This window comes from Fusarium poae, chromosome 3 (genome assembly GCF_019609905.1).
Source record: "Fusarium poae strain DAOMC 252244 chromosome 3, whole genome shotgun sequence".
In the NCBI taxonomy this organism is placed as follows: Eukaryota; Fungi; Ascomycota; class Sordariomycetes; order Hypocreales; family Nectriaceae; genus Fusarium; species Fusarium poae.
The window spans coordinates 1,247,951-1,266,976 of record NC_058401.1 but is presented as its reverse complement, the minus strand read 5'-3'; the positions used below and the strand labels follow the sequence as shown (position 1 = coordinate 1,266,976).

At 44.6% G+C, this 19,026-nt stretch overlaps 12 protein-coding genes across 12 annotated transcripts; 10 read left to right on the top strand and 2 right to left on the bottom strand.

The window, feature by feature from the left end:
• Positions 1-15: 15 nt before the first annotated feature.
• On the top strand, positions 16-552 carry FPOAC1_007821 (uncharacterized protein; the record flags this gene model as incomplete). The annotated part of the gene is made up of 1 exon (XM_044852271.1): positions 16-552. The coding sequence occupies one exon, from the start codon at positions 16-18 to the stop codon at positions 550-552; it is 537 nt and encodes a 178-aa protein (XP_044704941.1).
• Positions 553-597: 45 nt separating this feature from the next.
• On the top strand, positions 598-1,434 carry FPOAC1_007820 (uncharacterized protein; the record flags this gene model as incomplete). Its single annotated transcript, XM_044852270.1, has 1 exon — positions 598-1,434. One exon carries the CDS (start codon positions 598-600, stop codon positions 1,432-1,434), a length of 837 nt encoding a protein of 278 aa, XP_044704940.1.
• Positions 1,435-2,290: 856 nt separating this feature from the next.
• FPOAC1_007819 (uncharacterized protein) lies at positions 2,291-3,811 on the top strand (the record flags this gene model as incomplete). Its single annotated transcript, XM_044852269.1, has 1 exon — positions 2,291-3,811. One exon carries the CDS (start codon positions 2,291-2,293, stop codon positions 3,809-3,811), a length of 1,521 nt encoding a protein of 506 aa, XP_044704939.1.
• Positions 3,812-4,396: 585 nt separating this feature from the next.
• On the top strand, positions 4,397-5,071 carry FPOAC1_007818 (uncharacterized protein; the record flags this gene model as incomplete). The annotated part of the gene is made up of 1 exon (XM_044852268.1): positions 4,397-5,071. One exon carries the CDS (start codon positions 4,397-4,399, stop codon positions 5,069-5,071), a length of 675 nt encoding a protein of 224 aa, XP_044704938.1.
• Positions 5,072-6,301: 1,230 nt separating this feature from the next.
• FPOAC1_007817 (uncharacterized protein) lies at positions 6,302-6,493 on the bottom strand (the record flags this gene model as incomplete). Its single annotated transcript, XM_044852267.1, has 1 exon — positions 6,302-6,493. A coding segment is annotated over one exon (192 nt), but the record flags the coding sequence as incomplete, so codon positions are not given.
• A 1,145-nt stretch (positions 6,494-7,638) lies between these two features.
• On the bottom strand, positions 7,639-8,040 carry FPOAC1_007816 (uncharacterized protein; the record flags this gene model as incomplete). Its single annotated transcript, XM_044852266.1, has 4 exons — positions 7,639-7,647; positions 7,699-7,877; positions 7,929-7,936; positions 7,985-8,040. The coding sequence occupies 4 exons, from the start codon at positions 8,038-8,040 to the stop codon at positions 7,639-7,641; spliced, it is 252 nt and encodes an 83-aa protein (XP_044704936.1).
• Positions 8,041-8,588: 548 nt separating this feature from the next.
• FPOAC1_007815 (uncharacterized protein) lies at positions 8,589-9,389 on the top strand (the record flags this gene model as incomplete). The annotated part of the gene is made up of 2 exons (XM_044852265.1): positions 8,589-8,666; positions 8,718-9,389. 2 exons carry the CDS (start codon positions 8,589-8,591, stop codon positions 9,387-9,389), a joined length of 750 nt encoding a protein of 249 aa, XP_044704935.1.
• A 1,266-nt stretch (positions 9,390-10,655) lies between these two features.
• FPOAC1_007814 (uncharacterized protein) lies at positions 10,656-12,177 on the top strand (the record flags this gene model as incomplete). Its single annotated transcript, XM_044852264.1, has 2 exons — positions 10,656-11,425; positions 11,472-12,177. The coding sequence occupies 2 exons, from the start codon at positions 10,656-10,658 to the stop codon at positions 12,175-12,177; spliced, it is 1,476 nt and encodes a 491-aa protein (XP_044704934.1).
• A 212-nt stretch (positions 12,178-12,389) lies between these two features.
• On the top strand, positions 12,390-13,866 carry FPOAC1_007813 (uncharacterized protein; the record flags this gene model as incomplete). Its single annotated transcript, XM_044852263.1, has 4 exons — positions 12,390-12,630; positions 12,675-12,776; positions 12,821-13,124; positions 13,170-13,866. 4 exons carry the CDS (start codon positions 12,390-12,392, stop codon positions 13,864-13,866), a joined length of 1,344 nt encoding a protein of 447 aa, XP_044704933.1.
• A 358-nt stretch (positions 13,867-14,224) lies between these two features.
• Positions 14,225-15,348, top strand: FPOAC1_007812 (uncharacterized protein; the record flags this gene model as incomplete). The annotated part of the gene is made up of 2 exons (XM_044852262.1): positions 14,225-14,371; positions 14,416-15,348. The coding sequence occupies 2 exons, from the start codon at positions 14,225-14,227 to the stop codon at positions 15,346-15,348; spliced, it is 1,080 nt and encodes a 359-aa protein (XP_044704932.1).
• Positions 15,349-15,848: 500 nt separating this feature from the next.
• Positions 15,849-16,072, top strand: FPOAC1_007811 (uncharacterized protein; the record flags this gene model as incomplete). Its single annotated transcript, XM_044852261.1, has 2 exons — positions 15,849-16,019; positions 16,067-16,072. The coding sequence occupies 2 exons, from the start codon at positions 15,849-15,851 to the stop codon at positions 16,070-16,072; spliced, it is 177 nt and encodes a 58-aa protein (XP_044704931.1).
• A 1,568-nt stretch (positions 16,073-17,640) lies between these two features.
• Positions 17,641-18,765, top strand: FPOAC1_007810 (uncharacterized protein; the record flags this gene model as incomplete). Its single annotated transcript, XM_044852260.1, has 2 exons — positions 17,641-18,369; positions 18,415-18,765. The coding sequence occupies 2 exons, from the start codon at positions 17,641-17,643 to the stop codon at positions 18,763-18,765; spliced, it is 1,080 nt and encodes a 359-aa protein (XP_044704930.1).
• Positions 18,766-19,026: the final 261 nt, after the last annotated feature.

Here is a 19,026-nt window from a genome sequence, read left to right as displayed (position 1 = left end):
CGCATCACAATCAAAATGTTCTCAAATCTTCCGAATGAGATCTTGAGCAGGATCTTCAGTCATTTGTTGACTGAGTACCAAAAGCAACGCATGGCATGGGATGAATCCCTTGACGATATCGCCGACGTCCGACTTGTCTGTCGTCTCTGGAACGATCTAGCGACCGAGCAACTATTCCGCACCCTGACGTTGCATAATACCGTCGATACGCAAGAGTCCCATTTCGACTCTTGGCAGAGACTGCTAGACTCAGTGTCAATCCAGAAGGCTGTTCGCCGCGTTGCTTTTGAATCTTCTCTAGAAGATGATACAGGTTCATGCACCACTGGACTTCGGCAATATCATTTTGTAAACGCGGCGATTAGCAGAATATCAGACATGCCTAGACTTGACGCCGTGGAGATACGGTTTGCATCATGTTGCGCTGGCAGAAATGCCAACCGAGTTCCATGGATTCCTCATATGGAGCTTCCAGATCCAGAACCAGCGGAGGTACGGTTCGATACGCTCATAAGCCTCATTCAAGCCATGTACGACCGAGGTCTCAGCTAGAGCGTAACAACTATTCGCGAATTAGTCCTGGACAATTTTCAGAATATGCCATTACCTGAAGATATCGCCGAATATCTATTTGAGGATATCCAACGATTGCATATCAAGATTGTTTCCGAGAACTATGGGAAAATATACCCAGACGAGGAAAGGCCTGATCTAATTCACCGGGATGAATTAAGGGAATTTCCCATTTATCTGCAGAACACACTGTTGCCATCAGTAGCCGACCAGCTTGTTGAATTAACACTTGCTGGGAAGCACTGGGCTGGGATCCCTGGAGAGTTTAATGGAAGAGGACTGTTATTCCCTGAGTTAAAGACTCTGACTCTAGACGGTTTCGATATCCTGCGAGATGACCAATTCAATTGGGTCCTGAATCAGAAATCCCTGACCAGCCTACATCTTCACAACTGCACTATTGGTACCCATTGTCGTGTGGAACAACCCAACTTCGCCCACTGGAATGTTAACCTAAGAGATTGGTTACAAGACGGTGCTGTTTACCCTGTCCAACGATTGGAACCTGGGCAACAACTCCAACCTGGTTGGTATATGAACCATCTGAGATGGGACAATATATTCAACAGTATTCAGGAAAGCCTTCCCTTGCTGCAAGACTTCAGCTTTGACAGGAAGCCCTGGGAAGTGTACTTTCGACATAACGATGAGGTTACCTTCGCTGGAGAAATGGAGTTGCGGTATCTGGCATTTTCAGGACGTTGGTTTGAGCCTCCACGTCGTCACTATTACGAGAGGAGCGAACTACAGAAGAGTATGCCTGTATGTTCAGCAGAGGAACTGGATAAGAATGATCCGACAGATCGCAAAGCTTTGGACAATTTGGTTCGCACCGTCGTAGCACGACGGAGTGGAAAATGAGGCCAAGGGAGTATGATGGATGTTGGTCTAAGTTTCTTTTCCCTGGAGTGATTCTTCACCGAGAGTCGCGCAGACGGTTCTGGGACCGGACGAAGCTTGCCCAGCTAACTTCCTCGAAGTCGGTCGGTCGGTCGCGGTGTTCCCTCACGAAGAAACAGTATTGAGTCAGGACTGAGGAGGTCTAGTCGGCATGTAATTTATTTTGTAACCAGAATGGTAATGTTCTATACAGGGGATAACAATGTTGCTGTCCAACGGCCTCGAGGTTAGCTGTGGGCTACCATCACTCAACGACCAATATCATGCCATAGGTCTTGTAACTCAGGTTATTATTTGCCGAATTAGATTGGCCATCTTAGAAAAGATTTCTTTCGTTTTCAATATGGCCGTGGGGTGATTCTGGCGCTGCGATCTGAGTGACTTGACTGAAGGATTTCCTCAGGAATTCAATAACGACCAGAAACTTCGAACGAGGCCCTTTATTCCAGCAGCTAACTACTAAGCCGCGACATCCTGTTTTAGAGAATTTTAGACTTGATTGGTTTGAGTGAAATGATTAGTTCATACTTGCGTGGCAGGGGCAGTTTGGTCGCATTATTCCCAAGTTTGACACTTCAAAACCCTTTCAGGTGACCCAGCTCACCACATGTGGGTGGTTGCTCATGATGAACAGTTGTTTCTCATGTTTATTTCATAAATTTCAAACTCCTACCAGCAGTGAATGAATCACGCCCGTACAGAGCCCCGCTTATTTTGGGAGATTACCTTCCACTGCTCAGCATCCGCCTGTTCATTTTATTCAGTGCATCTTCTCTTCTTCACCCTCTTCCCTTCACCATCTTCGCAAACCGCGAAAATGCCTCCATATCTCCCCGATGAGGTGCTGAATGAGATATTCAGTCACCTTCTCACTCCAAATCGGAAGCATCACTTCCGCCATGATTGGCACGACGACTGTACACAAGTTCGGCTCGTCTGCAAGAGATGGAACGTCGTCGCCACCCAGCACCTGCTCAGTACTGTGGTACTTCGCCATAGCTGTTTCACCATGAACGATAACTTCAGATCCTGGCATAAACTCTTGAACTCACGACCAGTCAGAAACTCTGTTCGCCGCATTGCGATCGAAACAGCACTCCAGGTCGAGGAGTGGGGATCGGATGACCGCGGTGCATGCGAAGTTTCTAGGTGGCCCTTGTCATGGAGACGTGATGGCAAGTGGCGTGAGTTTGAATCCGCCGTCAATCGACTACGACATCTCCCAAACCTGGACGCTATCGAGGTCCGATTTACGTCAACCTGCATAGGTCCTGCTGGAGAGACTGAGGAAGCTCTGGAATACCCAGACTATGTGAACGAGCCCCGTGAGGAGCCGCCAAGCACCCGACTCTACACACTCGAAGCCATCGCTAGAGCCATGTATGAACGAAACAGTCACACCAACTGGAACATGGCTAGCGAACTGGTGCTCGAAAACCTGCAAAACTCGCCCTTGCCACAAAATATCATGCAGTATCTGCTTGAGGGCATTGAACGCCTACACCTCAAGATCGTTGCCGAAGGTGATGGTACCTGGAGCCGACCCGAACCTGTGAAGCAACTCTACCGAGAGGAACTGAGAGAGTTTCCTGGCTTTCTGGAAGAAGACCTGTTCTACCGCGTATCGAAGATTCATCTTGTCGACCTAACACTGGCCGGCAAGAATTGGGGCGGCATCCCTGGACATTTCAGAGCCAGTAGCATCAAATTGCCATCGTTAAAGACTCTGACCTTAGAAGGTCTTACCATTTTGAATCAGGATCAATTCGACTGGGTACTGAGAACGACAACTCTTACGAGCCTCCGTTTGCATAGTTGCGCAATCGCTACCCACTGTCTCGTTTTACAACCCGAGTTTTCGTTCTGGGACGTTAGCCTTCAAGGCTGGAAGAGAGTAAAAGACAACACCTACGCTGTCAGTCAGCATCGACATCCCATATCCCACACACCAGACCCTGGCGCACTTGTACCTGGTTGGTACGTCAATCCTCTCAGGTGGGCTACTTTATTCGGCAGTATTGCCGAGCGTCTCCGTTTGCTGAAGAACTTCAGTTTTGACGGAGAGGTATGGGAGACCTACTTTAGACAGGACAAGCAGGATGATTGCAGCGATGGAATGGAAGGTCGTTATCTGGGATTTGCGCAGGGCTGGTCTTGCCTCAACGAACCGCACACGGAATGGTTTGAACATTGTGGATATATTCAAGATGGCGTGCCGGGCAAGCCAGAGGAGCTGTTGGAATTGACCAGACAGACTGATGGAGAAGCGCTGGAGGAGGTACTCCGAACAGTCAAGGAACGTCGCAGTGCAGACCGTCGACATTCGCCGTCTAACTAGTTAATAGATACTAGAATGCAATGGAAACATCGAATGAAGCAGACGTCATTCAAATGTGTTTGTTGATTCTATTACAATCTTGAAGTTTAACACATCTTGGTCAATCAGCGTAATCTGTAGGACTTGTCGTGGGCATAGTGTACATCCACCGCCGTTCATATCTTCCAAACTGAGCGACGGTGAGATATTGGTTATTGCTAAGATGACCTAATTCATCGATATTACTTAATACAACACAGGGAAGCTCATGCACATGTGTGAAATCTTGTTTAAGATAATGTTTGTATACAGTACCGGAGCGCCGGGAGTAGACACTGAATCACGGCGCCTGTTACGCAGCTGTCAGCGCTGCCAAGGCAAGATGGTAAAGCAAACAACGTACGGCATTCTCTGATCTGTTTAAACGCCGCTTGATCACCAACCACTGATCGACACCCTTTCATCATTTCAGATATTGCTGTACAAAAAACACACCCACCCTCGATGACAGTTGTGTCCAGAGAGAAACAAAGCGTACGCATGGTAAAACGACTCTTCCAGTATAAACTTGATCTAGCTGACCACTTTCAGTGATTTACGCCGAAAATGTCCGACAAAGAAACTCTGCCCCCGGCGCAGCCCATCGTCCTCTCAATGAAAGTTAGCGAAACTGGCTCATCCGATAGCCACTATCGACTCCAACTCGGCAAGAAAGTCAAATATCTCGTTGTCGGGCCCAAAGTCTTTGACAGGGACGCGCTTGCATCCCCTATCCAGTTTTTTCCACGTCTTCCTGACAGCAAAGACTGGACCGTTGCCCACTTCTCAAGAGACGAAATCACTGGCGACTTGAAGATTTCCATCTTGAACCGAACACTGCCTGGCGTCAAATGTCATTGGCATCCTACCCGAGTTGACTGCCTTGATCTGGAAAAGACCAAATCGCTCACAGCGACCAATTTCGAGGCTGTCTCGCATTCCACAATCCTTCCAAGAGGCACCATGATTGCCAAAATGGCCCGCTTCGAGTGGGAACTGCCTCGTATCGAACGGGAAACAAAGGCGTATCGGTTGCTTCAAGCCTCCGGACTCACTTTGCGATTCCTCGGTCACATAACGGAGAATGGTCGCATCATCGGGTTTCTTCTAGAAAAGATGGAAGGACGACCTGCCGGTTGGAAAGATCTGGACGCTTGCCGAGACGCTCTTGGAAAGCTTCATCGTTTGAAACTTCTTCACGGAGCTATATGGCAGAAAAACTTCCTTCTGACCGAACAATAATTTGAAGATGTCCGAGGCGTAAGTCCCGAAGTATACATTAAAAATCAACTCAGTAATAAACACAGTTTTTGAACCTAGATGCTAATAAAGGTCCGCTTCTGACCGAACAAGGTGTCAAGCTTCTCAACTTGGAACGCCTTGAGGGGAATGCGACTCTTCAGTCGACGCTCAAAGAGTCGCTGCAACTCACTTCTGAATTGCTGAATCAACCGGGAGGACCAGGATTCATTTCTCGTGAGAACATCTTTTGATGTTATCTCGTCTAATGTGGAGTGAGATGGACAGGATGTGTGTTTGCTGCGAGAATATAGAACACGACTCCTGGTATTGTGTCGAGTTGAAACTATTATTTGGTGCTTTTCGAGGCGTAAGTCCCGAAGTATACATTAAAAATTAACACAATAGTCGAGTTGAAACAGAGGATGGACACCTAGTCTAGACCAAGTGGATTTTCTAAGCTAGGTTTCCCGTGGAAGACTGTTTATTCCTCTGTGGCTTTTCTGTAGATTCTTCCTCGAGGGTTGATCCGGCGGGTGACATATGTAGTCCGATCGCTCACGATCGCCGCGTCGGCGCCAGAACCTTGCCCTTAGAAACGAGTGTCAGCAGACTTTTTCGAAGTGTCGATGGTTGAAGTCGAAGGAAAGTGTGAATGACTAGTCTGATAATGTATTGATGATAGAAGTTCTTTTGGGCATCAGCGGGCGCTGCCGCCTTCCGATTGAATCCAGGCAGGACATGGTTCGGCTTGCCGTTTATCCGGCCGGTTTCCGATCTGACCTTCCCTACCACATCGCAACAAGATCTTTTCACATCGACCATGGCTACTGGGTAAGAGTTGGCTTCCTGGGGCTTAGGCTACAAAACAAAATAACCTAAGAGCCATAGTCTAAAGAGCATAAGCCGACCTACTAATTTCGTCCCTTATGCTTCCAGCGGCCAATTCTTCTGACACCCCGAGGTATGGATGATCAAGAGCCGTTCATTGCTATTCACGAAATGAGGAGCAGTAGGAGTAACGACAATGACAACAACACAGCCACAGCATCTTTGGAGGTCATTGTTGCGATAACATGTCAGAGACAGCTTTGGTAGCACAACTGTTCAGACGAGATCAAAAGATTACGTTATGGGGAGAAATAGCATGGCAGCTTATCCTACTTAGACTATGATTCTTAGGTCATTTATTTTTGTACCCTAAAGCTTAAAGGTTGACGTTTCTAGTATCCTCTATCTAGATTCTTCAACTGTTTTAGTACCTCCTTCAGCCCTTCGCCATGAGCCTGTCTCGTCAATACCAACAACTCTGCTGGCATGCAATCCTGGACATATCGAGATCTCTGAGCAATTGTTCTCCTTCCTGACATAATCAGCCATTTCGTGAAGAGATTCGACATCCTTGAAAATACCCCAATATCCAAGCTATTGTATATACAGTTAGTTAAGAAAACACCAACCTTACGCAAACCCCAAATAGCAGGTTGCTATTCTATCCCTATAATCTTTTATCTTTTATTAGGTAATTTTTAAGGTATAAGTCTTAAAGTATATATATAAAATTAATTTATAAAAAAAATATAATTTTTAAATTTAAATATTAATATAAATTTAATTTAAAAATATATATTATAATTTATAAAATTAAAATTATAATAATTATTATAAAAATTTTTATTTTTTTTAAAAATTAATTATTAAATATTTTTTTTATTAATATTAATATTAATAAAATTATTATATAAAATAATAAATTTTAAAGTTTTTATTAATTTTAATTATATATTAAATTAAAAAATTATTTATAAAAATTTAATTTTTATAATTAATTTTATTTTTAAAAAAAAATTTAATAAAATTATTTAATAATTTTATTTATTTTTAATATAATATTTTTATTAATATTTAAAATTAAAATATTATTAATATAAATAATAATTAAATTATTATTTTTATTTTTTTTAATTATAATATTTTTAATTATATAATTAATTATTAAATTAATAAATTAAAATTTAAATTTTTATTATATAAAAAAAAAAAAACTTTAAAAGCTTTTTATAAAATTTAAAAAAATATAATTTTAATATATTAAAAAATAAAATATTTTAAATAAAATTATTTTTTAATTTATAAAATAATTTTTAATAAAAAAAATAAATTATTAATAATTTATAAAATATTTAATAAAAATAATATTATTAAAAAGTTTATTAAATTAAAATTTATTATATTAAAAATCTTATAAAATTAAAAAAAAAAAATTTTTTTTAAAAAAAAAGCTTATAATTAATATTATAGCTTTTAATATAATAAAATTTAATATAATATATCCTTATAATTATACTGCTTATCCTATTAAAAGTAGGTCTCCCACTAGTAAAGATGCTGGCGTCGGCGGCCTTATTCCATACCTCATACGTAGAGTCCTCTCCGTCAAAGCTGAAGTTCTCCAGCAGGGGCAGGCGCTCGCTAATACTTCTGAACAAAGTAGTCCACCTGAAATCACGCCGTCCTCTAGATGACAGCAGCTGATCAGCATCGGGGCCAAGTGACATGTTCTGAGGTGCCTATGTCGGCTATCGATAGTTAGCCACAATGTGACTTTCGACAACGTGTGGATCTAGTACCTTGTGATAGCTTGGAAACCTTATAGTGACGACCGAGTGTGGCGGCGAGGGCGTCGAGACGTTGGCAGGCGACGACGGCCTGAGTGGCAAGGCTGAAGCCGGGGTGTCCTCAGAGACACCACCAAAGTGCGCCGCTAAGACCTTTTCTAAGACCTCAGGGTGGTGCAGGGTCAAGGTACCTGCAAAATGTTAGCCGCTGGAAGAAAAAGAAACAAAGATTCAGGCCAGACCTCTCCGACTGTTGGTTCATATAATATAATATATAAGAGGCCAACATGTCTGCCACACCGGGGCGTTGGAAAAGGTTGTTGGTGGTGATAATCTCAAGAAGGAATTGCCCATTTTATAAGTGACGGGTGCTGTATGATTAGGTAAGGATCCAGTGACGGAAGGTGGTTTCTACCAATCAGACGGCTGCAGTTTAGCATTCACAGGCGACACAAGCACTGAAGATGTTTTCCTCTGGTGAATCCATTTACCTCAACAATCAAGGCCAAGACTGGTGAAAACTTGATATCTTGTTACTAAACAAGTGTAAACATGGAAGAAACAGACACTATTTCAATTCATCTTCTGATGCTATTGTAATCGATTTGTTGATGTTACTGGAATCGATAAATGATTTTATGGCAATTTACTTGATGTTTTGCACATTTGGGTCAATCAGTGAAATGTAGACGATTTGGCCTAAACAAGTAGACTGCATGAGCTGTCCTTACAGGAAGCGCCCAACAGTCTATCAGGTTGCAAGAATAGTATTAATCCGTCTAAGCACGAGAACGGGCCGGGGTTGTTATGGTTGCCGGGCGGTAAATATCTTGGATTAGGTATCTACTTTACGCGCTTTGCCGCCTTCCCTTATCCTTGTCTGCTCTAGACTGAAAATTACAATGGAAAGTTCGAGTGATGAGCTAGACTCTTCAAGAACGGAGCCATGTCCTCCCACGTATCCCTCATCGGCAAATATTGTGAGTTTGCACTGTCCTGATGTCTTGTGCCGCTACTAAATTGGATTAAAGTCCTTTAGATTTGGTACTCGAACCATTCAAGCCAACGGAACCACATTCGATCACTATCATCCCAATGTTCTACGTCTGAGGATCCATCATTCTTCTTTTGATCGATTTATCAAGTCGTTATTCTCCTTCATCTCAAGTGCAATTGGTACCTGGATCCAGGGCAGATTCCCAGAATGGTTCCTCCCCGAAAAGATTGTCCTGAAAATTGAAAAGGATAATTGGGAGGACGAATTCAATCAGGAAGTCGTGGCATACGACAAACTACGGTCTATACAAGGTATTGTAATACCCAAGTTTTACGGCATGGTCAACTACAACGACAGGCGAGCCTTGGTTCTTTCGGATCTGGGGGGACACCCCCTCGCAACACCAGAGGGTGCAGTATTGAACAAAACCGATCTTGAACCTCTATTGTACCAGGCTTTGACATCTCTTACTGAATTGGGTGGTTATCACGATGACACTAAACTCGACAACTTTCTTCTCGTGACTGGAGAAAAGGATAAAATCATGATAGTGGACTTGGAGTCGGCAGGTTTTGAGCTGTCTGAAGAGAGACTTGCCTTTATAGCAAGAAGCAGAATTGCTTGGCTGATTCAGCAATATGAAGACCATTTGGAATGTATGGAATATGATGGCGTGCTCCTACCACAGCGGCCTGTTAGAGCGTAACATCTCTTGTACTAGCGGACGGGCTAATTTATTTAATTCTTTGGGAACTGACAAGGTTTTGCCATCTTGAGTGATTGGATAAAAGCTGGATTAATGTGATGAATTGACAATTAATCACGTGTGCCAACTCATCGATAACAAGGATAGAGTTTAATTAAACCAAGACACGGTGAGACGTTGGCTTTTGCCAAGATAACCCAACTCATCGACATTCCTTGATGTAACGCGGGGAAACTAATGTTTGTCTGGCAGGTCGACATGCATGGAAACGATAAACGGAACGAGTCCCGGCTATATTCCGTCCAGTTCCTTGGAATCAGGTGTGTATGCTAGCCATACATATCTCACATCTTGACCGGACTTGTTCCCACTCTGTTCGATTTGCCTCACAAGGCTGGGTTACAGTACATGTTGCCGCAGCGAACTAGTAGATCATTTCTTGAAAATGAAGTAGTTGCAGATGGCAAAAGTCAATGTAACGCTCGATCGACCAGTTCTGTTGTTTTTCTGTTGTAGTAGGACAAGATGGTCGATTGTGGAGCCAAGCAAGCCACAGACGGAATCAAGGACAGATTGGGTAAACGGATACAACGTTTTGAGAAAAAGGTGGCACAACTCAATTGATGACAAGGTTCTTATCTATGGTCTGGGGGATACAAGACTAGCTTTGACAGTCTACACAAAAGAACCGGTGAGAATGGGTCCCGCTAGTCAGTATCTAGATAAACGATAGAGTTGATTAATCATGGTGGCAAGGCAAGGCAAGGCAGCGGGAACGAATAAGCTTGAATGATGCTTATTATTACACTTATAAGCTAATCAATCGCGTGCTATCAAAAAGACCCGCCAAGTCTATGGACCTGCCCGTTATCAACATAGTTTAGAGCGAGTCAAAAGTTCCCTGGTGAGGTGTGATTTGAGTCGGCGCTAGTTCCTACAAGAGGCAGTTCCTGCGGGGGACAAGACCAGACGCCAAGATTCGATCGCCATATTAATCCCTGGAACTTCCTTTTTGGGTTGAGCGCCGTATTCGAAGTTTGGGTAATGATTGGTGCAATCGTTATTGTGCTATGCAGAAGTGCCGTGCATTTATTTACCTATCACCAAAAAGCACAGCCTCTTGCCTGCCTACATACTCAGGCCTTGGTATGCGGTATGCACTTGCCAACAGAGACATGATGGACACCTATAAATATCAATCCACTTCCACTACCAACATTCCCTCCTCACCTCTTCTTCATCCTCTACTCACCCTCGTTCGTCAACATGAAGTACTCTACCGTCCTTGCCTTGGCTGGCCTTGCCACCGCTACCACCAAGAAGCCCCTCGTCAATGAGCTCAAGCTCCAAAAGGACATCACCCTCAAGGGTCTCATGGCCGGCGCCCAGAAGCTTCAGGACATTGCAGAGGCCAACGACGACACCCGTGTCTTTGGAGGCAAGGGCCACAACGCCACTGTCGACTACCTCTACAACACCCTCAAGTCCCTCAACTACTACAATGTCAAGAAGCAGCCCTTTACTGAGCTGTACTCTGCCGGTACCGCCTCTCTCAAGGCCGACGGTGATGATATTGCCGCCGCCATCATGACCTACACTCCCGCTGGTGAGGCTTCTGGTCCTCTTGTCGTTGCTTCCAACCTTGGATGTGCGGCCAGCGATTTCCCCGCCGAGTCCACCGGCAAGGTTGTCCTTGTTAAGCGAGGAGAGTGTGCTTTCTCTGCCAAGTCCACCAACGGAAAGGCTGCTGGCGCTGCTGCCGTCATCGTCTACAACAACGTTGCTGGCGAGCTGAGCGGTACCCTCGGTGAGCCTTTTGGTGATTTCGCTCCCATTGTCGGCATCAGCCTCGAGGATGGTGAGGCTATCCTTGCCAAGGTTGAGGCTGGCGAGGTCAACGTCGACCTCAAGGTCGATGCTACTGTTGAGAACCGTGTCACCTTCAACGTCATTGCTGAGACCAAGGAGGGTGACCACGACAACGTTCTCGTCGTTGGAGGACACTCCGACTCTGTCGCTGCTGGTCCCGGTATCAAGTAAGTTTACGCGCTTCGAGATTTGATTTTTACTAACAGCTCCCAGCGACGATGGCTCTGGTATTATTGGCATTCTCAACGTTGCCAAGGCTCTCACCAAGTACCGCGTCAAGAACGCCGTCCGCTTCGGTTTCTGGAGTGCTGAGGAGTTTGGTCTCCTTGGATCTTACGCCTACATGAAGAGCATCAACAGCTCTGACACCGAGATTGCCAAGATCCGTGCCTACCTCAACTTTGACATGATTGCCAGCCCCAACTATGTCTACGGTATCTACGACGGTGATGGTGATGCTTTCAACCTTACTGGTCCCGCTGGTTCCGACGCCATTGAGAAGGACTTTGAAAAGTTCTTCAAGACCAAGCGTCTCGCTTCCGTTCCTTCCGAGTTTAGCGGTCGCTCCGATTACGCCGCTTTCATCGAGAACGGTATTCCTTCTGGTGGTCTTTTCACTGGTGCCGAGCAGCTCAAGACTGAGGAGGAGGCCAAGAAGTTTGGCGGTGAGGCTGGTGTTGCTTACGACATCAACTACCACAAGGCTGGTGATACCATTGACAACCTCAACAAGGAGGCTTTCCTTGTCAACACCCAGGCCATTGCCAACTCTGTTGCCAAGTACGCCAAGAGCTTCAAGGGTATTCCCCAGGTGAACCACCTCACCCGACGAAGGGACGCCGACCACGCTCAAATCTTTAAGCGCACTAGCGCTCACACCCACGCCCACGGTGGTCCTTGTGGTGCTGTTGAGGTTTAAACAGTTATTAATGTACTATGAGACGAGTAGTTGCTTTCTAATGCGAACCTGGGTTGTAGAGTATGAAAAGCATGACATGAGTTATGAGATTAATAAAATTATAATTAACATCAATTTCGGAATATGGTGAATTGCATGAGATTAATAAGCAAAATACAAGAGACAAACGTTGCTTACGCTGACATCATTCAAGCTAACTCTTACAACTCACAATGGAGCAGACATTCTTTTTCGTGGATGGCTTACACGCCGATAGGAACTCGAAGAAGCTCATGCGACAACATGTCATGAAAGGTAAAAATGCAGGCAAAACATTTCGCCGGCCGTCGCGAGTTGGCCAAGTCGTTCGGTACCACGCGTTGGAAAGAATAGCACGTCCCATCGGCACTCAATTCTTTACCTTTCCGTTTCCTGTACCGGTGACCAAAGTCGCTAGCAAAGCTTTGCATGATTGTGAGTTGTATCTTTCATCTTGTTTGCTGTCACTGACGCGTCAGTCTTTAATATTACCATCAATCTGGTTTATCCGACGCAGCTGGGATTCGATATTGAGCAGTACAAGCTACGATGGCTTGAAATTATGTTTCACAGCAAACCCGGTACTTAAATCCTTATTTTTATCGTTGTGTGCTAACCGTCACAGCATACGATTGCTCTTTGGCTCTAATACAATCATCCAACGAGACATATCTCGGCGCGGGTTACAGTTGCTCAAATTCTCTTTCATGTCTATCGCAAACTCTGGACCAACTAGCAAAACGACTGTCGAGCAGCGAGGCTTTGTCAGACCATACACTTTCTATCGTCATGACGCTCATCAATCATGAGCAAGTGGCGGGGCACTACGTCGAAGCTGAGGCTCATGTGAAGGGTATGAAGAAAATTGTTGATCTCCGTGGGGGGTTGAACAAGATAGAAGATGGTGCTGTAGCGGGCAAGATCTGCCGGTGAGTATTTTGTTGATCAGCTGTACAAGCACTAACCGGCGGAAGGACTGATATTTTATTTACCTTGCAACAAGGCGACCATCCACTGTTTTATCGCGACAAAATAGATGGCATGCAAAAGTCTCTGTTATCCCGAGGATTCACATTACAGAGTGTAGAAACCAGCCACTTCCGGACGAATGAGCCTGTACTTAAAAAAGCATTTTCTGATCTCATGGGTGTCTGCGACCTGTTCAACAACCACATCGACAAGAAGCCCCTCGATCTGATTGAATTTCAAGAGATTTTGATATCTATCTGTTATCGACTGCTACAGTTCAGAACGCTGAATAGATCCAGGTTAATAGGAGACGCAGACTCAGCACATCACATCGGATTGTTGGTATTCATGATGTCAATGTTTTGGAATAATCATCAAAATCGACTTGCCAAGCCTGGACTGATAGCAGCTTGTATCAAAGAAGCTTTGGAGATGGCGGATGATCTTGAGAATGAATTTGTCTTTTGGATGTTGGTTTTGGGAGGGATTTCTGTGTCTGGGAATGAGGATATAGAGTGGATAGTGGTGAGATTGCATGAAAAGGCACGGCAGCTGGGTGTTGTAACCTGGGATGATGCACGGGATTTGTTGCACAAGTTTCCCTGGATGACCGTCATTCATGATACATCGGGACAAACACTGTGGAACAAGGTGCGGAGTTTGGATATGGAGTTAAATCACGGAGTTACGACTGAAGGATGATTTTATATTCAAGATATTCTGTTAATTCCGATAGAGTTCCTTGCCTACTGACATAATGGTACCATCCGTCACAATGCAACCAATCAACTATAGTGTACTATCATTTCCCAATTGAGTAGCAAGTCTCTCATTGGGCCAAGGCTTGACCAGTCAAGATCCAAGAGTTTCCGAATAGGGTAGTAAGTCTCCCATTGGTCCATGGATGTCGTATACACAAGCGTAAAGCCACGACTATTAACAAGAGTATCAAGTTTAGATATAAATACAGAGGTTTCCCAGCTCTAAAAGACTGAAAACTAGTCCAAATACACATCATTATCAAGACACTTCTACTACCACCTCTTGAGATACTCTCATCATGCCTTCTACTACACACTCAGAGTTTGGAGCTCAGACCGAGGCAGTCGATGTCGCCAAAGCTTTTGCGGGTAGTATTCGTGGAAAGACTATTCTCATCACCGGTGTTAACCGTGCTGGAATTGGATTCTCGACTGCTCATGCCTTTGTAAGTCAGTTTTGATATAGCAGCTCACATCTAACAGCTTCCAGTCCACTCAAGAGCCTGCTCTTATCATTGTCGCCACCCGTAACCCTTCCAAAGCACAAGACAGCATAGCTGCACTTAAAGCTGAATTCCCGACTGTCAACTACCGCTTTCTAGAGGTAGACCTCTCCAGTCAGACGTCTGTTCGAAAGGCAGCCGAAAAGGTCCTCTCATGGTCTGATGTCCCGACTATTGATCTAGTCATCAACAGTGCTGCCGTGATGGGTATCCAGGAACGCACCCTAACTGAAGACGGACTCGAGATACACCTCGCTACAAACCATATCGGACACTGGCTTTTCACCTGCCTCATCATGCCCAAGCTCATCAAGGCAGCAGAGGGCAAACCAAAAGGATCAGTCAGAATCGTCAACATCACTTCTGCTTCCCCAATGACATCCAGTATGCGCTGGAGTGATATGAACTTTGACAAAAAGAACAAAGACCTTCCCAAGGAAGAACAGCCAGTATATCAAATCATGAAACTCTGGGGCTACGAAAACCCCGAGGATGCAAGTTATCTGCCTTTAAACGGATACGACCGCAGCAAAGTTGCCAACGTACTTTTTAGCATTGGCGCAACCAAGCGACTCTTCAACAAGTATGGGATCTTGTCGGTTTCTGCTCACCCAGGTGTAATCTGGGGAACCGAGCTCGCGAGACACTTTCCACAGGATACCATCGACGCAGCGATGAAGCTTTGTGAGGCTGGACTTTATAGTTTGAAATCATTGGAGGCTGGAGCTTCTACGGGTCTGATCGCAGCGTTGGATCCAAAGTTGGCTGTGGGTGTTGGAGAGGGGGATGATAACCATGGTGCGTACCTAGCAGACTGTCAGATCAGCGATAAAGCAAGTCGACTCGCTGTTTCGAGTAGTGAGGGTGAGAAATTGTGGGAGTTTTCGGAAAAGGTTACTGGAAGCGTGTTTGAGTGGTGAAGAAGTCTTGGTTATGCGGGACCTGATCTTGACTTGATTATATAGACAATCAAACATCATTTCAAGTCCACTAAAGAATAAAGAGAATAATTCAGATAGTCTTGACAATTATATACTTTTTGCTTTTTATTTTTCTTAATACATTATTAACCTTTGCCCTAGTTGTCTTGGGTTTATTCAAATTATAAATAAAGGTTAATTAATCTATGTACACAGGTTAAACTCCCTATAAAATTTCAAATCAAAGGTTCTCTCAAGGCAAGATTTTACAAGGCAAAATGGATACAGTGGCTCCTTAAACTCTATAACATCGGCCATAACTTATAAAAGAAGCCTACTAAGCTACAAAGACAGCAGTAACTTCTTCCCCTTACAACCTTCATCAACTCCCCATCATCCAAGACATTCATTGCCAATCAAGCTACGGAAAAAGCTACCGTCGGTCAATCCCAGTCCCTTGCTCTTCATAGCTAACCATTTCGTAAGTCTCGTATAACACAATGCCGGCTCCTGTCCAGACAAAAACGCTTCGGTTTGAGGACATCGAGTTAGCCATCCAAGGCTGCAAAGACTCGGAGAAACCCGACGACGAGACAAAAGATGACTGTGAATGCAAAAAGGTTTTTGCCAGATACACAAAGGACGGTACTACGTACTACAAGCCGGTGTTTGTGAATCGTACTACAGGGAAGCTATTTATACGAAATTAACACCCAAGATATGACATGAGAGTTGGATTACATGTGTATTTTGCACATCTTGTCCCGTATGAGTTATTGCTATGTCGAGTTTAATTCCGGTCTGGGTTTAGACTGGCAAATTAATTTAATTTGAGACTTTCCTCAAAATTAAATAACTTGATTCATACAGCTTTATCAGGAGAGGTAGGGCAGCAACCTTATTCTAATAAAATACAGAAACACCACAAGACCTGTGACTAGAATTAAATAATGTGATTGTGGTTGCAGAACTTGAAACGAGTTTCCTTCTGAAACGAACCTGACGTTTTATCTATTTCGTCTCAACTATCAGACGAACTATACTAAACCAAGGTATTTTAAAACCCTGTCTGTTTTATAGTGACGAAAATAGTCAATATAGTCTCGTTTGTGTTTTATTATAATTAATTCTTGACTTTTATCTTGTCCACTGGGTCAAGGGTCTTATCGATTGCAGATCAGGGTGCAGATCATTCTTTACCCTACTTTGTTGGGTTAGTTCTGACAATTTCAAAGACGGCTACTACACAACATACATATTCTCAAACCGGATATCATAAAGTAAAACTACATATCTCATCTGATCTATCCTTCACTATATCAAGTTCCTGATCCGCTGACCAATCATACTCTCAACCCTTGTACTTGACAACCAACAAATAATCATCTCCCCAACAGAAACCAGCCTGATCCTTGCAAAACTAGAGCAAAAATGGTATAGAGCGAGTGTTTTACCCCGCGTTTCAATTGACGGTAGAAACTCGCACACCCAAAGAGAAATTCCAACGCCTTTTTCATTCCCTTTTTTTTTCGACTTGCCAAAAATTGACTGACAGTTACAAACCAACACAACCCATACAGAAAACCTAATCTTGCTTAGTCTCGATTCAGATACTCTTCTCTTTTGGGTGTTGCCAAGTTTAGAGGGGGCTACACTTCCGGTCACGGTGTAAAACCTTCCTGTCACGGTGGAAGGGTATCTAGCCAATCAGATTAATTGAAATAGGGTATGAATATCTTGTGAGGCTAGTGTAAATTTCGCTCAGAGCCTCCTAGGTGCTGTAAGAAGCTGCTATATGAAGAAGAAGCTACTATAAGAGGCCTCTATAAAAAGAAGAGGCTGCTGTAGGAGGCTGCTGTAGAGAGAAGAGGCTGCTGTAAGAGGCTGCTGTAGAGAGAAGAGGCTGCTATAATAGACCTCTATAAAAAGAAGAGGCTACTGTAGGAGGCTGCTGTAAGAGGCTGCTGTAGAGAGATGAGGCTGCTGTAAAAGGTAGCTATAAGTTATGACCGGGCTGTTGAAAAACTGTACCATAGTTACTGTATTAGGCATTTAGTGGGGCCTTCCACCGTGACAGGAAGGTTTTGCACCGTGACCGGAAGTGTAGCCTTTAGAGGGGTTTTCATATCTGTTCCTGACGAGACCCCGACTTTTTTATTTATTTAACTGGTCGACGTCGACGCACCCCTTTTTTTCACACTTGTTCCAGTTCCTCTCATCTCTCACTCAGAACAGTGGATTCATATCAACAGATACTCTTACTTCTCTTTGAGTCTATAGCAGGGAACTACTATGTCGGCGTCTCCACCTAGCGGCTCGACCAAGAGACGGGTTCGCACAGAGGCTCAAATGAGCCAGAAGCGACTAGCAGACCGCGTCAAGCACAGAGAGAATCGACAAGAGCACAAGTTACGCATGGAGAGAATGGAAGCCGATATTGCGCAGATTAGAAAGAATCTCGATACCGTGTCTGCGCAACTACGGACGCTGCCCCAGATTGGTGCCGACTTGATGGCCTCACAACAGCAACAACAGCAGAGACCTCAGCGACAAACTAGCAACTTTCCTGGACATCCCCCTGGTGAATCGTTTGAGATGGACACTAATACCACACGCATCAACGAGACCCCGGACTTCCCCGCGCGATCTGCACCCAACGGTCCGGGTAGAGCCTCGCCTCGCCCAGACCACGACATGCCAATGCCACCTGCCGAGGTCATGTCAAGTTTATTCCCTGCACCGTCACACGAGGATTGTCGATGCGGAGTGCAGCATCACTCGCAAGCCGATTGTCTAGAGTACCGCAGTTTCGCCATCCTCTACGAAACCCATGCTGCGTTTCCCCAGGATCCTCTACATGCACGATCCCTGCCGAGGAACCCGTCTTTACCTAATATGACGCTTCATTCATACGGCGACAACGCTGTCACATGCTTTCTGACATCCTTTCTCAAGGGTTTTGAAATGTCGAGTGTGGAGACTTTGTTTGGGATTTATTTCTTTGCCTATCGACTTATGAGGGTTTGTTTTCGTCCCGTCTGTCAGAAACCAACTAACGATTTATAGTGGCGCTTACATCCTGATCCTATGACATTAAAGGACGTGCCGCCGTGGCTTCTCCCAACCGAGGTTCAGAATACATATCCTCATCCTGTGAGCATCGACTACATCCCTTGGCCCGACCTTCGCGACTTTCTCTGCACGAATCCACGTATCAAATCCCGGCATTCCGTCAAGATGTATCTGGAGTCTCTTCAACTAAAATGGCCGCCGGGATGTTCTCTCATGACCATGGACAGTGGACAAGTTTGTGTTAGTCCTGAATTCGAGGCTATTGCATGTGATTTGAATAATTGGAAACTGGGACCGCCTTGGTTAGATGCTTTTCCACGTTTGGTTTCACTGGTACATCCTTAGTGGATGGCCATGAGGGCTTGGAGCAGATCAGACGACATAGGCACGGTTAGAGAATCTAAATTTGATGCCTCGTCGTAACACAAAGGAGTGATAGCTAGTTGGCATCTGCAGTGTTTGATGTATGCCAGAGTACCAAGGTACTGAGTAGATGTTTTGAAGCAACTTGGTTCCAACGGCGGCAGACGAGTCGGGCTTGGGCGATATCATGAAGCCAATCATTGCCAAGACGAGATTTTTGTTTTGGTGTTACAAGGTAGCTGA